General features: G+C 43.9%; 1 protein-coding gene across 2 annotated transcripts in view; it reads right to left on the reverse strand.

Moving 5' to 3' along the window:
• LOC135540124 (calcium-dependent secretion activator 1-like) overlaps positions 1 to 16,652 on the reverse strand; it is a 164,616-nt gene that overhangs the window by 42,082 nt on the left and 105,882 nt on the right. Inside the window, exons 14-19 of one of the 2 annotated variants that reach the window (XM_064966525.1) lie at positions 14,995 to 15,096; positions 12,575 to 12,638; positions 8,586 to 8,709; positions 5,190 to 5,228; positions 1,425 to 1,561; positions 424 to 432 (exon numbers count right to left, since the gene is read on the reverse strand). In XM_064966525.1, the coding sequence (XP_064822597.1) occupies positions 424 to 432; positions 1,425 to 1,561; positions 5,190 to 5,228; positions 8,586 to 8,709; positions 12,575 to 12,638; positions 14,995 to 15,096 (475 nt within the window). The remainder of the gene's footprint in view (positions 1 to 423; positions 433 to 1,424; positions 1,562 to 5,189; positions 5,229 to 8,585; positions 8,710 to 12,574; positions 12,639 to 14,994; positions 15,097 to 16,652) is intronic. The other variant, XM_064966523.1, reaches the window with a different exon arrangement.

Consider the following 16,652-nt stretch of genomic DNA (forward strand, 5'->3'; position numbering starts at 1 on the left):
TTGGGGTGGACAGATAAAACTGCACCAGACCGGGAGGGGTGGGGGCGATGTGATGTGGTCGGGGGGGATTTCAGTGGGAGGGATCTGAGTATGATAGACAGGGACACTGCCACAGTGCTTGTTGAGGTTTGCTTTATCACCAAATGCAACCCTTTGGGCTGCACAAGCACAACTCTCCAGGATGGGCTGAAAACAAGTATAAGGGAAGAAGTTGGGGTACAATGCTATTACTAGGAAGAGAGATGGGAACAGTTAAGATCATCCCTGGGCATTTGGCATCTTCAGTACATCACATAATATGGGAGGTAGAGGGTGGCAGGGGTTAAGGGTCATGGCAAGTGAGGGGTGACTGTGGTTAGGGGTCATGGCAGGTGGGGGGGGCGGCAGGGGTTGGGGGTCATGTTATCAGGATCCATCACATACCTCTTTGCCCTGTCCGAACATTCCCCGCAAACAAAACAAACAATAAGAGAACAGGAAGGGATTAAGTCAGGTATACTTCTGTTCACATCCCTGTGTTTACTTTTTCCATCTAAAGGTTAGTTGGCAGGAAATATGTGATGATGACAGTGAAAGAAAGACATGATCCAAACCAATGGAGAAAAAACAAATGATAATTTAATTGACAAACCATACTCAAGAGCTCAACGTCTATTAAGAAATATGTCAACATTCTCTTTTGTGAGTAAACATAATAAGCATGAGGAAAACCATGCACTTGGCCGAGCCTTCACATAATCAATAGACACATTTGGTGTTTAAAAATGGGGCACTGAGGTCTATAAATTCTCTTCATGTTTCCAGAAAGAGTACAAATGCAGTGTGAACAACAGGAAGGTAGTCTGAATCATCATCACACCCAACCTACACTACACTACATTGCTCTAAACTACACTGCACTACACTACCCTGCTCTACACTACACTGTTCTACACTACACTACACTACACTGCTCTACCAGCACCATGCAACTTCTGTTGGGGACACCCTCAATTACAGGAAGAGCAACTTGTGACATCACCACAAAAACCTTTATAGTGCCCAGGCTAGGATATGATTCAATTGGCTTAATTAAAGCCCTGTTGGGTATTCCCTTCTAGGAGGCTTGTATAGGAAACAGAGTGACCAAGTCCCCCCGTCAAACTGTGCATTGCTCATCGTTGTCATTCCAAACGATGCCTGGTGCACATGAAATGGAGGAGTGAGAAGTGATGCAACCTTTTTGACCTTTAAACCCACACCTTGACCCCTTACCGTGCAGGCCAATGCGGTCAGGCTAGCATGCACTAGTGAGATATGGAGATAAAAAGAGCTGATGTAAATACTGTACCGACTGTGACTGTAGCCTGTTAAACAGAGTCAGAGAGAATAATTGCCCCATGGTTCTCTGTAGTTCTTAACACTCTGCTCTGATAATAACTGACCTTGGAATTATGTATGTGGGCTGTACTCACCTCTGCGTGATGCTCCTCGTTCTGTTGGAGGACCTCGATGACCAGCTCGGCCAGACGTATGGTGTCCTCCAGCTTTTTGGCAGGGGTGACTAAGCGCCCTACATTCTCTGAAGCACAAAGGTCACAGGTCAATATGGAGGGAGATACATGGCTGTAAAACTTCCCCTCAACGTCTGATCAACCTTATGCTAATGTTGTGCAAGTCTCCTAGGGCAACACTGTAATACAACCATCTCTAGAACAATGCAGGTATAATGAGACAAATTAAAACAGGGAAAACAACAGACAAGTTCCACAGTTATCATGCAAAATGTGCAGAACGTTGTGCATCGCCCATGTTCGGTATGTGCTGACATCCACACTTTGAATGTTTCTTATGTGAGACGCTCAAGATTAACATGTGATATGCAAAATGACACTCCCTGAAGTCTGGTCATTTCCCCCTGCTAAGTAGGATAGCTGTGACAACCAGGATAAATATAACCACTAAGAAAGTGTAGAGTGCAAGTATTGGCAGGTTTTTACATCAAATCCATCTTGAAGAACAAAATATACAATGACAGTCTGCTGTTCACATTAGAGGTCTTCACAGATCCACCTGTACCCGGATACCAGAGACCTGAGTGGGTCCTGTTCCAGAATTTAAATAATGTCACGGGTCTGAGTGTCACGGGTCTCAGGTGTGTGTAATCTTAACTGACTTGTCTGGAAGGGCCTGTACAGATCCGAACGCGACTGCTGCTACAGAGAGAAAGAGAGAGAGAGACATTTCATCATGCTGCTCTTACTTTTCATAAGAGTGTATCGATGAGCTTGTTGTTGGCCAGTCATAAGTCATCAAAGCGGCAATAGGCTATAGTCATAGAGCCTTTGTGTGGGGCAAAAGTTAGGAGATACTGTATCTAATCTAATAGAAGCTGGAATTAAAATGACACAATTAAAAGTTAAAGGACAAGGATAGGCTACAACGACCAAGAGCCAAAAGGTAGGCTGCTACTTAATATTCTGAATGGAGTTATTATTCGTAACTGTAGGATGAGAAGGCACATGCACTGAAGCATTAATTAACCTACTTAGCTAATGTTAACTAGCTTAACTAGCTTCTCCCAGTGTGATGCAGTCAAGACAGGTACTACGTCATCATATTTGATGATAAATAACCTAGCTATTGCAGTTATTAGTCCACTATCGGCTTGGTTGGTTGCGATCTCGTCTCTTCTGCCCTCAACCCTGTGTCACTCGCTCACAGTACGGCCCCTCCCCCGCCTGCTGGAGCAACACGCCTCTCTCCCTCCTCTCACGTTTTATCAGCTCTGGCTAATAAAGTAGCTTAAAAAAATCCCTTTTCTGCTGCTTCCCTCACTCTGATCCGACAGCCTCTGGATCCGACCAGATCTATACGAAACAGATCTCGTTGTCTTCGGCTCGATTTGGAACGGGTCTCTCCTCTTTAAAAAAATATGTATTTATGCATATCAAGCCCGGGTGGGAAAGCACCCAGATCCATCTTTGGACCCGTGAAGACCTCTAGTTCACATACTTTACTCAATGGAAACTAATTCAGTCTACAGCGATCATGTTACGAAACACAACCAAAGGACAAAACACAACCATCTCAACTGACCAATGAGGTTGTGATGAAACTACACATAAATGTATGCTTTTGAAATAAAGAAAAGAATAATGAATATGGTGAAGAGATGGTATTTGTGAGAGAGAGAGAGTCAGCATAGGTAACTGGAGAACTGCGTAGGAGCCTATACAATAACATATTGGGTGCTCGTTCAGACTTCAGGGCATCTGAGGGTCAAATATCTTTACATATGCCTGATCTCTTCTTAATGAATCAGTCAGACAGACTTTTCACAACACTGACTTACTGGACTTATTTTGCACTTCTCAGTCCCTCTTTACAGTCCCAGTAAAATGGAGAGATTAATGTGACAATGTGGACTTCTACACTTGAAGAAATGAGGCAAAGACCATGTCCTCTCCTCGCTGCTTCTGCTCTTTGTCCAGCACACACAACTGTCATTGTGCTAGTGAGGCTCTGTAGTAGCAGGGGTTTAATTGGCAGTGTACAGAAGTACAGCTCTGTGACGCACACACACTGGCAGAGCACTTTAAGCCCAGTGGTGTCTGTGGACTGGACTGTGGCCAGAGGATTGCCTCTGACTGTGTTGAAATGATGGTTTGGTCACCAGTATGGATGGAGGGTTTAAAAGAATGCCCGCAAACACAAAGGGCATTTCTTCCATTGGTCAATGAAGGGGCATGGGTGCAGGAGTGATACAGGTGAGGTGAGGGGCAAGGCCAAACATCTAGATCTTCTATAACAGAAACTCAGTATTGCCACATTCTACAGTATAAGGGATGTCCGCTTCTTTTTTAGTCAGTGACTGATTTAGACCAGGGAAACCAGGTGTGAGTGCTGTCCAGTCAGTGACTGATTTAGACCAGGGAAACCAGGTGTGAGTGCTGTCCAGTCAGTGACTGATTTAGACCAGGGAAACCAGGTCTGTCCAGTCAGACTGATTTAGACCAGGGAAACCAGGTGTGAGTGCTGTCCAGTCAGTGACTGATTTAGACCAGGGAAACCAGGTGTGAGTGCTGTCCAGTCAGTCAGTGACTGATTTAGACTGATTTAGGGAAACCAGGTGTGAGTGCTGTCCAGTCAGTGACTGATTTAGACCAGGTGTGAGTGCTGTCCAGTCAGTGACTGATTTAGACCAGGGAAACCAGGTGTGAGTGCTGTCCAGTCAGTGACTGATTTAGACCAGGGAAACCAGGTGTGAGTGCTGTCCAGTCAGTGACTGATTTAGACCAGGGAAACCAGGTGTGAGTGCTGTCCAGTCAGTCACATTTAATGATCAATTACATCTCACACAGTGACACCAGCAAGACTGTGAACCTGAAATAGTCGGAAGTGACATTAATAATGATGATGACTATGTGCTATCATGATCTAATGATATCGTCTTGCTTCACTTACTTATCTCCAATGTATCAAAATTGCCATTGATATAACATTATGGGAACTATCAGCCAGAATATCCAAACCATTTCAACAGTCATAATGTGTAACCAAACTTTGATATGAGGTTTTTATTCAAAACGATTGCATTTTAGTACATTGGAGATGTTCATGCACCATCTGCAGAGGATGTGATACTTTCATTGCACAACTTGTGAATTCAAACATGAAGCTTGCAATAAAGTTGTGCTACCTCTGCAGGTTTCAATCACACAAGTGAGATACTCAATGGCAATGGTCTGAATGGTCTTAAAATTGATCTCTCCGTTCATTTGTTTACTAATTCTCTCCATCTTCTCTTTTCCTCCCTTCCTCACTACCTCACTTCTTTTCTTCCCCTCCTTGACATATTTTCTTTTTAGAAAAGAGGAAACATCATTGCAGGAAAGAGGAGGCATTTTAAGAGAATTCAGAGGAGGCCCATTGGTGGAGCTATTCCACAGATGAGTGGTCTTAGCAGGAGGGCTAGAGAGGGGACTTGATAGTTAGGGTTACCACAATCACCCACTGGGGAGGGCTGCATCTCCATCACTGGAATGCAGTGCAGGTACAGGGGAAAATACAGGACAGGGGTGTGGAGACATAACTCTGTCACAACATTCCTGTAACCTTCCCAGGCCGTGCCTCAGGAAGGCTGTGAGATGTTATGTTGCTATGGCTCTAACTGGGTTAGGATATGCTCATATATAGGATGGTGTCACCTGGATCCTGATCCTTCTTATCTTTCTGAGTTTTCTCCGCTAGGAGAGAGCAGGAGATAGGGAGAGCAGAGAAAAATAGAAGAAGAGAGAGGGAAGGTGGGAAGGAGAGAAAGAGAGAGATGAGTGGATAGTCAGTAATGAAAGCATAAGAGCAGGATAGAGTGGAAGTCTGGAAAAAAAGTGGTTGAGCAACACCTTTCACCCTTCACCCAAGGGATCTCCTCTCCAGATCTGATGTTAACCAGTTGTCAAACATAGACACACATATAGCTTCAAACAGTAAAACATATACAGACAGTGGTCCAAACATCCCCCCCAACCCCCCACCCACCCACCCACCCACACACACAAAAAACATAAACACTCCAGGACATACAGTTTATGATTGCCACTTCCTGTTCTTGTTGTCTTACCACTCTGGTCCCCAGTGTGAAATGATACAAACAGGGAAAGTCATGACAATGTTCCCTATGGTACAGAAGCTGTATGGTGTACCTGTATCATGTACTGTACCAGTGAGACATGGTTCAACAGGACTGAGGGGGTTTACACAGAAGCAAAGTAAAAATGCATTCAATTCGCAGACAGGCATGTGAACAGAAAACAAAGCTGACAGATACAGTAGATAAGATCTCTCATGGTTGTCACAGACCGTTGGAGTCTTGGTCCTGGCTTGCCCTGCTAGGACCTAACAGACAGACACAGACCATGGGCTTGGATCTCTCACAGGTGGCTTTCACAGACAGAAGCAACAGATCAAAAGGAAAAGGACTTAAGAGAAGCAAGAACGAGAGCATGAGAGAGATAGTTTAAGAGGGCAGCAAGTAATGGTGGTAATAGAGGGGATTGGGACGTGTGAACGGAGAGATGTTGAAAATAGAAAAAGATGGTTGATGAAAGGGGAGGAGGAGGAACGGGTGGAGGAGGGTGGAGCAGGATGAAGAAGGTACTCACGAATGGTTAAATCCATCACTTGAGACGCCAAGCAGAAGACAGGATGCTCATACATTTCTCTCTTTTTCCCTACAAGAGAGGATCGGGGCATGCAAGAGGCTGGGGTCAGAGGAGGAGAGGTCAGAGCTCTAAGGGTAGCTGCATGTGGGGGATAGGGGTCCCCACAGGTTCCTCTGTGGAGATGGTGGTGGTGGAGGGTGGGGTTTGGCGGCTGGGGAGAAGGTTTGGGATGGGCCCGAAGTGCCGAATGTGGAGGAGAGGGGTGGTTGGACAAAGGGTGTGTGGGCTGGCGGTCGTCTTTGGACACACTTCTGTTTAACCATTCGTCATGCCAAATGGTATTAAGGTGGGAGACATTTCTATCAAGTTTGAGTTTTTCCCAATCAAGGCAACAAACAAGCAAATGTTTATGAGAAACATGATTTTTCTGCAGTATTTCCACTCCAAGATACTAAGGGGCATCTCCTTCAGTATCTTCGGCACCCTCAGGTATTTCTTTAAAGAAACTGACCGGAATAGAGAAGAGCTGAATTTGAGACTAGAAATTTCCAGTAAAATAGTATAGGTGAGTGTAGTCAAAGTCTACACACACATAGAAATATATTCCAACACATAATTTAGTTTGTAAGCCAGTTCTGTATGCCTAGTAAAGAAATCCTGGGACATGCAACAGACAAATACTGGGTTGCTGCAGAGGGCAATCCCAGCATGCCTTGTGTATTGGCCTTCCTGACTTGTGTTCACACTACAAGGGGCTTGGAGTGAAGCAGCAAAGCCAATAGACAAGGAGGAGGAAAGCAGAGGGGGGTAAGATGAACAGAAGATGAAGGTTATTTCAGAACAAAGGAGAGGAAACCAGGGAAGGAGGAATTGTTAAGCATCACCCCACCTTGAAGCCGCAACGGTGTGCAAGAGGAGAGGGACAGTGGGTTGACTGGCCCAGAGAGAAGCTGAGACACACAGGAGTCAGCATAAAGATGACAGATTCACGGGGAGTTGAATGCATTTTTACTTATTATACACATCTCTACTGTGCAAGTTAATTTAGGGAGCCTTATCAATGTAAATTACACCTGTGAATAAAAAGAGTAAAAGTAAGAGCAGCCACATTAGGGGAAGATGGAGGATTTTTTCACTGTTTACTGCAGCTGGTGACAGAACAGTTATATCAATTCAAAAGCGCCAATATTACTTATCACATTGTGAAAATTATGTATGAAATCTCTGCTTCGCATTATCTACTGCATTTTCAATACAATATAAATACAACACCTTATTTCCATTATTTGATTGTATTTCAATGTTTGACTTTCCTCTTAAAATGTCCCTGAGATCAGTTCTAAATGGAGAGTTCTCCCAAAACACAAAAATTACATTTTATCCATTGCCTTCTAATTTCTAGTGCCAGTGCAAAAGATGATCTTTATCTTTTTTGGAAACCCAAACTGTCGTCAGATGCCATTCCATCTCACCTTATACACATATGATATCCACTAAACAAAAAAATCTAGCTGTTTATCGGTCTTTCTGTGACCGCAGATAAATTTGGAACGAAGTTGCCTATAAATACACAGTTGCTGTAGCTTTCACAATTGCACAAGCAAATGATAAAAATTATGTTTCAAATTAAAACCGAGATGACTGCATTAAAATATACAGTAGGCCTGTTGGCTACATAGGCCTAGGTACAATATTTAAATCATATTGAAATCAATTTCATGTTCAGTCAATTGAGTTCAATTTGTAGGCTACACTGTCTGTTTTACCTCAATATTTGTGTAACAACATGTGCGCAATGATGTGACAAATGAATCTGTAATTTAGTGCATTATTATAGGTAAGCGTTAGAATAAGCTGCCTCAATATTTGCAGTCATAATGTGACAAAATCTCTCAGCTAGGAGCGGATCCGTCGTCAGTATTGTGGAATAATTCTAATGTCAAGGTAAGATTTGAATGGAGAAAGCTGATCAGCTGCCTATCTTTTGATTCTATCAGTATCGACACATGCTCCAACATTGTACTTAGCGATGCGTGGTCTTTTGGGAAACTCATGTTACATCAGGAATGATGCATCATTAAAATACTTGTAAGCCTAAGTCCCATTGCTATCGGGAAACTGAGTCCTGATGTTTAAGAGGTCATGTCGTTTGTGTGCAACAGTTGACCTGCAGGGGGCAATGTGGTAAAGCACCAGAGGGTATGATGTCTGTCGTATCTCACAACTGCTGTCTGATTGTGTCTTTTCCCCAAGTACTGTAGGCCACTGTGCAACAACAACGTTTGATAATCCCTATAGATATCAACGCTATTGTGGAGACAAAAATGTTGACAGAACATAAATAGTACAGTACAGTACTGTGTGTGAAAGAGTGTAGGACACGGTGTGATGCTGCATTGTGTGTGTGTGTGGAGGGGTGTCAGTCTGTAAGTGGTCATCTACCTTCTACTTTGGCATATTCTGAGAGGCGCTGGTAGTTGATCAAGGCTGCTTGCTCCAGACATTTACGGATGACTGTCTTCACCTCCTCCTGGGGCACAGGGGTGACGATATCCTTCATCAGCACCTGGGACAGAACAGAAGACATTGTAGAAAAAATACTTTTCCCCCTCTTTTTCTCCCCAATTTCGTGGTATCCAATTGTTAATAGTTACTGTCTTGTCTCATCGCTGCAACTCGGGTAACGGATTCAGGAGAAGAGAGTATCCCCCAAAACATAACCCAACCAAGCCGCACTGCTTCTTAACACAGCGCGTATCCAACCTGGAAGCCAGCCGCACCAATGTGTCGGAGGAAACCTAGCGACCTGGTCAGCGTGCACTGCGCCCGACCCGCCACAGGAGTCGCTAGTGCGCGATGAGACAAGGATATCCCTGCCGGCCAAACCCTCCCTAACCCGGACAACGCTAGGCCAATTGTGCGCCGCCCCATGGGCCTCCCGGTAGCGGCCGGCTGCGACAGAGCCTGGGCTCGAACCCAGAGTCACTGGTGGCACAGCTAGCACTGCGATGCAGTGCCTTAGACCACTGCACCACCCGGGAGTTTCGGGCTGTACCGCCAGTGCCAGCTCCAGGCATAAGCGATTGCCAGTGGTGGAAAAAGGTACTCAATTGTCATACTTGAGTAGAAGTAAAGAGACCTTAACAGAAAATGAAAAAAGGGAAAGTTACGCAGTAAAATACTTCCCAGTAAAATACTACTTGAGTAAAAGTCTAAAAGTATCTGGTTTTAAATGTACTCAATTGTCATACTTGGGTAAAAGTACAAAGTAAAAATAATGCTATACATCAAATTCCTTATATTAAGCAAACCAGACAGCACGATTTTCTGATTTTTAATTATGGACAGACAGGGTCACACTCCAACACTCAGACATCATTAACAAACACAATATTTGTGTTTCGTGAGTCCACCAGATCAGAGGCAGTAGGGATGACAGTGTTATATTGATAGGTAATTCTGTCCTGCTTGAGCATTCTAAATGTAAAAAGTATATCTTTTCTTTAGGAATGTAGTGGAGTAAAAGTAAAAGTTGTCAAAAATATAAATGATTACTTATGTACTTTACACCACTGCTGATCGCTTAGGGCCCCGGCCGCTAGGGGGCACCAACCCATTTTTGGTGGGATTTTGTTAGCCACTATCACTCAGATATCATTAACATGCCTTAAGTCATGCAAAATGAATAGAATTGCATGAAACATGTTATACAATTGCAACATTTTCTCTCCGCCCCATGGCAAAATGTGTAGAATGGCAGAAAACTTGCTGTAAAAGTGCAACATAAAACATTTTGGAACAGTCATGGTCTCAATTTACTGTTCAGAGTTAGGATTGTAGAATCAAAAGCAAATTTTATTTGTCACATGAGCCGAATACAAAAGGTGCAGACCTTACCGTGAAATTCTTTCTTAGAAGCCCTTAACCAACAATGCAGTTCGAGAAATAGAGTTAAGAAAGTGAAAAAAAATCGAATCAAATCAAAAAGTAACACCATAAAATGTAATTACAATAACGAGGCTATATACAGGGGGTACTGGTACCAAGTCATGGGTACGGGTTAGTCGAGGTAATTTGTAAAGTCACGATGCTTAGATAATAAACAGTGTAAAAACAAGGGGGTGGGGTGGGGGGGGGTCAGTATAAATAGACTGGTGTCCATTTGATTAATTATTCAGCAGTCTTATGGCTTGGGGGCTGAAGCTGTTCAGGACACTTTTGTTTCTAGACTTTGCACTCCGGTACCGCTTGCCGTGCAGTTACAGAGAGAACAGTCTGTGACTTGGGTAACTGGAGTCTTTGACAATATTTTGGGCCTAGTATATACGTATGTCCTGGATGTCAGAAAGCTTGCCTCCAGTGATGTACTGGGTCGTATGCACTAACCTCTGTAGTGCCTTACGGTCAGAGGCCAAGCAGTTGCCATACCAGGCGGTGATGCAACTGGTCAGGATGCTCTCGATGGTGCAGCTGTAGAACCTTTTGAGGATCTTGGGGACCCATGCCAAATCTTTTCAGTCTCCTGAATAGGTTTGATCGTGCCCTCTTCAAAACCTGTCTTGGTATGTTTGGACCATGATGGTTCATTGGGGATGTGGACACAGGAAAAGGAGGACAGAGCATGCTCCCATTCTCATCGATGGGGCTGTAGTGGAGCAGGTTGAAAGCTTCAAGTTCCTTGGTGTCCACATCACCAAAAAACTATCATGGTCCAAGCACACCAAGATAGTCGTGAAGAGGGCAAGACAAAGCCTATTCCCGCTACAGAGGGTAGTGCATACTGTCCAGTACATCACTGGGGCCAAGCTTCCTGCCATCCAGCACCTCTCTACCAGGCGGTATCAGAGGAAGGCCCTAAAAATTGTCAAAGACTCCAGCCACCCTAGTCATAGACTGTTCTCTTTGCTACCTCATGGCAAGTGGTACCGGAGAGCCAAGTCTTCTCAACAGCCTCTACCCCCAAGCCATAATACTCCTGAACAGCTAATCAAATGGCTACCCAGACAATTTGCATTCCCCCCCACACTTTTAAGCTGCTGCTACTTTCTGTTTATTATCTATGCATAGTCACTTTCACTCTGCCTACATGTACATATTACCTCAATTACCTCAACTAACCGGTGCCCCCGCACATTGACTCTGTACCGGTACCCCCTGTATTCAGCCTCGCTATGGTTATTTTACTGCTTCTTTAATTATTTGTTACTGTTATTTTTGTTTATCTATTTTTTACTTAACACTTATTTTTTCATTAACACTGCATTGTTGCTTAAGGGTTGTATGTAAGATTTTCACTGTAAGGTCTACAGTTTACTGTTAATGAAATGAGCCTGAATATACATTGTGTCATGTCTTTATCGATCTATTTTGTTTACTGTTAATGTAACTAGCCTGAATATACATTGTGTCATGTCTTTATCGATCTATTTTGTTTACTGTTAATGTAACTAGCCTGAATATACATTGTGTCATGTCTTTATCCATCTATTTTGTTTACTGTTAATGTAACTAGCCTGAATATACATTGTGTCATGTCTTTATCGATCTGATATTTTGTTTACTGTTAATGTAACTAGCCTGAATATACATTGTGTCATGTCTTTATCGATCTGATATGTTGTTTACCAGGTTTACTACTTGGTACCGCTGTTTAGTTCTGTTCCATTCGTTCACATTCACAGTTATGTCCGTATTCTAAGCCAAACTGCTATTCAGTATTTTTGTTTGCATGTATGAATAACTAGGCCACTACTTTCAGCATTTAGTTTGCATTATTTTGGTAAGACAGCTGTGTGTCCAGCTGCATTCACATAGGCTGTTTGTAATAGATGAATTGTCCTATCTATCTTGTAGCCTATATTCATTCCCAAAACGGCCTTGCTGTAGGGCGCTGTCCATTGTGCTGCAGAGAGGCTACAGATTTCAAAAACACTCAATGAGTCTCGGCATTTGAACTTTGTGTTTATTGTGGTATAGCGTGATTATATAAACCGAATTCAATATAATTCCAATGCAAGAACCTCCCAAAAATGTGACCCCTCGCCGATTTCAACCGTTGCCTTAGTCACTTCTTCCTGGCGCCAGGTCTGGGAGGAGGGGGTGTGGGGGGGCTCAACCAAATCTCGCTTAGGTCCCACAAAAGACTAGAACTGGCCCTACAGTATGTACCACAAACGGGGAAAAGATGGGAGTGTGCTTGTTGACCCTTCACTTCTAGAGAACAGGAGACAAACATCTGTTTTACCAAGTAGCCTACATTATAAACAACATAATATAGAAATCAAATAGACAACTATCCATACAATCTGGTCAATTTGGATGGAACCTTTTAAATATTATTCCCTTTTTTTGTCCCATAGCCTAAAGGAAGGTATTTGTCCATGGTTAATAGAACATAAGGTAAGGCTAAAAAAGGATGCATAATAACATACCCTCTCAAGCAGGGACAAAGTGGCTTTCAGGGCCCCCTCCGGTCGACCAAATGGAAAACAGTACCTGTGAAAGAAATCCAGTTTTATTTATGTAGAGTTTCTATGAAGGTACAGTACATTCGGAAAGCATTCAGACCCCTTCACCTTTTCCACATTTTGTTACGTTACAGCCCTATTCTAAAATTGAATAATCGTTTTCCCCCCTCATCAGTCTACACACAATACCCCATAACAACAACGCAAAAAAAACGGTTTTAAAAATGTGTAAATTTATTTTAAAAATTTTAAAAACATTACTGAAGCACCTTTGGCATTAGTCCAGATAATCTTGTTTCTCATGGTCTGAGAGTCCTTTGGGGGCTTTTTGGGAAACTCCATGCGGTAGGATAGTCAGTTTTACAAGGGTAAGTTTGGCTGCGTGAGTGAAGGAGGCTTTGTTGCGGAATAGAAAGCCAACTCTAGATTTGATTTTAGATTGGAGATGTTTGATATGAGTCTGGAAGGAGAGTTTACAGTCTAGCCAGACACCTAGGTACTTATAGATGTCCACATATTCTAGGTCTTCTTGGGGCAGCAGGGTAGCCTAGTGGTTAGAGCGTTGGACTAGTAACCGAAAGGTTGCAAGTTCAAATCCCCAAACTGACAAGGTACACATCTGTCGTTCTGCCCCTGGACAGGAAGTTAACCCACTGTTCCTAGGCCGTCATTGAAAATAAGAATTTGTTCTTAACTGACTTGCCTAGTAAATTTAAGGAAAAATAAAAAAAAAGGTCGGAAGCATCCAGGGTGATGATGCTAGTCGGACGTGCGTGTGCAGGCAGCGAATGATTGAAAAGCATGTATTTGGTTTTACTAGCGTTTAAGAGCAGTTGGAGGCCACGGAAGGAGTGTTGTATGGCATTGAAGCTCGATTGGAAGTTAGATAGCACAGTGTCCAAGGAAGGGCCAGAAGTATACAGAATGGTGTCGTCTGCGTAGAGGTGGATCAGGGAATCGCCCGCAGCAAGAGCAACATCATTGATATATACAGAGAAAAGAGTCGACCCGAGAATTGAACCCTGTGGCACCCCCATAGAGACTGCCAGAGGACCGGACAACATGCCCTCCAATTTGACACACTGAACTCTGTCTGCAAAGTAGTTAGTGAACCAGGCAGGGCAGTCATCCGAAAAACCAAGACTACTGAGTCTGCCGATAAGAATATGGTGATTGACAGAGTCGAAAGCCTTGGCCAGGTCGATGAAGACGGCTGCACAGTACTGTCTTTTATCGATGTCGGTTATGATATCGTTTAGTACCTTGAGCGTGGCTGAGGTGCACCCGTGACCGGCTCAGAAACCAGATTGCACAGCGGAGAAGGTACGGTGTGATTCAAGATGGTCAGTGATCTGTTTGTTGACTAGGCTTTCGAAGACCTTAGATAGGCAGGGCAGGATGGATATAGGTCTGTAACAGTTTGGGTCCAGGGTGTCTCCCCCTTTGAAGAGGGGGATGACTGCGGCAGCTTTCCAATCCTTGGGGATCTCAGACAATATGAAAGAGAGGTTGAACAGGCTGGTAATAGGGGTTGCGACAATGGCGGCGGATAGTTTCAGAAATAGAGGGTCCAGATTGTCAAGACCAGCTGATATGTCCGGGTCCAGGTTTTGCAGCTCTTTCAGAACATCTGCTATCTGGATTTGGGTAAAGGAGAAGCTGGGAGGCTTGGGCAAGTAGCTGCGGGGAGGGGGGGGGCTGTTGGCCGAGGTTGGAGTAGCCAGGAGGAAGGCATGGCCAGCCGTTGAGAAATGCTTGTTGAAGTTTTCAATTATCATGGATTTATCAGTGGTGACCGCGTTACCTAGCCTCAGTGCAGTGGGCAGCTGGGAGGAGGTGCTCTTGTTCTCCATGGACTTTACAGTGTCCCAGAACTTTTTGGAGTTAGAGCTACAGGATACAAATTTCTGCTTGAAAAATCTGGCCTTTGCTTTCCTGACTGACTGCGTGTATTGGTTCATGACTTCCCTGAACAGTTGCATATCGCGGGAACTATTCGATGCTATTGCTTTATATATATATATATATATATATTTGCAAAAAGTAAAATTACTTGCTTTCGCTTTGTCATTATAGGGTATTGTGTTTAGATTGATGAGGATTTTTAAAAATGTTATCCATTTTAGAACAAGGCTGTAAATAGTTAAGGGGTCTGAATACTTTCTGAATGCACTGCATTCCTTCATCATAAGACCATTCTTTATCCTCAAGGAGTTCTATAATTTATAAATGACTAGCTTGTTCTTGAGATCAGAATGTAAGTAACATATAGCAGAGCACAGTGATTGGCATATGTCATGATCTACAATCTGTGATCTGATGAGTCCCATAGGCATGTCTGTGCCAGGGTCAGTTACAGACTTGGCAGTGAGTACAGTACACACCTGAAGTGTGTGATCTGGTTCTCCAGCAGAACACGCAGCCTCTCCTTGATATCCTCAAAGCGCTCCTTCTCCTCCACAGTCACCGTCCCTATCCCGTCAGGCCTGAGGGGCATACAGTACCATAGAGTTTATATGGTTGGAGCATGGGGCAGGAAACACCAAGGTTGTGGGTTTCATTCCCACATCGTCCACATATTGAACAATGCATATACATTATGTATTCATTGGAAGATCCCTTTGGACAATTTTTTGGGCTAAATGTTATTTTAGAACTATCATAATATCCCAAATCAGAGTAGGCAGTATTGCCACCACTGACACAGTAATCACAGGGGTCACACACAAGGGTCAAACGGTCACTGGAGGTCTAACTGAGAATTTCAGCTAACATACAGTAATACACATGTAGTATGTAGTTATACGTCCACAGCAGAGCCTACAGTACAAATCCAGCATATGTGTGGTGTATTCTACAGGTAGGAGCCAGCCAGCTATATGGGAGAGTGGGGCCACTGGTATCTGAGAGGATGGTTACAGGGAGGGGGCGGGGATCCCCCTGCCCTTCACACACCCCTATGGCAAGCTGTGGCCCCCATCGTGTCTGACAGGAGTATCCCTCCCCACCTCCCTCCTCCTTTCTCACTGTCCTTCACTGAGATGACATCCTGGGCCCGGTGACAACAAGCATGTCACGTCTCCTGCTCCTCAAGCCGCTGTCACGGCGACCAGTGCCTCCTCTGTCACATGCACTCACGTTCCCCTGTGCTCACGTTCCCCCATCCTCAGCCGTGTCACTAACTATAAGGAGATAGGCCCCTCACCCATGCTCCCTCTATGTGTGTGTGTTTCAGGCTATGATTGTCAGTGTGTGTTTTTGTGTGTGTCTTCATCTGAGGCATGTCATAAGCAATAAAAAGCCCAAGCTTTTAATAACATGGTATGTGATGTGAAAACTCAGAAAACAAATTTGATAATTTCACACTAATTATGCCTAGCCTTATTTTGTTCTCCTACACGGCTTTCATAATGTTTTCATAAACTCTATTGTCATGACTACATGGAAACGAGTTGTCATTTGTCACAGAGCGATCAGAGAAACTAATAATATCAGAGGAACACCACATCAGAGGTCTCTGCTTATTTCAAAAGTACGTGACTGGAAATGAATTACAGCCAAATCACAAATTGACTCGTACATCCAATTTAAAAAGATAAAAGCCATATTTAACTGGTATTTACATTCAAACACCACATTTCCAAAGCATTACCTAAACTAACTGGAGGTGGAATTAAATCAACTCCAACCCTTAAAATTCTATTTACTCTTAATTTACTCCCAGGCTACTGTACTCCCTATAATATTCAGTCCATGCCCTGTGGCTATAAGGCTATTAGGTTGTGGGTGGGTGAGGGGAGTAAGGGGGATCAGGGTAGTGAAGGGGGTCATGGCCAGAGAGGGGTTTCTCTCGCGGGCAGCACGGGGCTGTCATGGTCATGGGGACTGGAGGCGGGCTGGCTGTGGCCTGGGCTCGGACAGTGGCAGGAGACACTCGCCCGTCACCCATGATGACCTGTCATCCTGTCATCCCTGACCTTCAGGCAGGCCGGCTGGAGAGCTCCCACTACAGTACACTACACCCCCTCCCTCCCTTATTTTC

The sequence above is a fragment of the Oncorhynchus masou genome, chromosome 5 (assembly GCF_036934945.1).
Source record: "Oncorhynchus masou masou isolate Uvic2021 chromosome 5, UVic_Omas_1.1, whole genome shotgun sequence".
Lineage (NCBI taxonomy): Eukaryota > Metazoa > Chordata > Actinopteri > Salmoniformes > Salmonidae > Oncorhynchus > Oncorhynchus masou.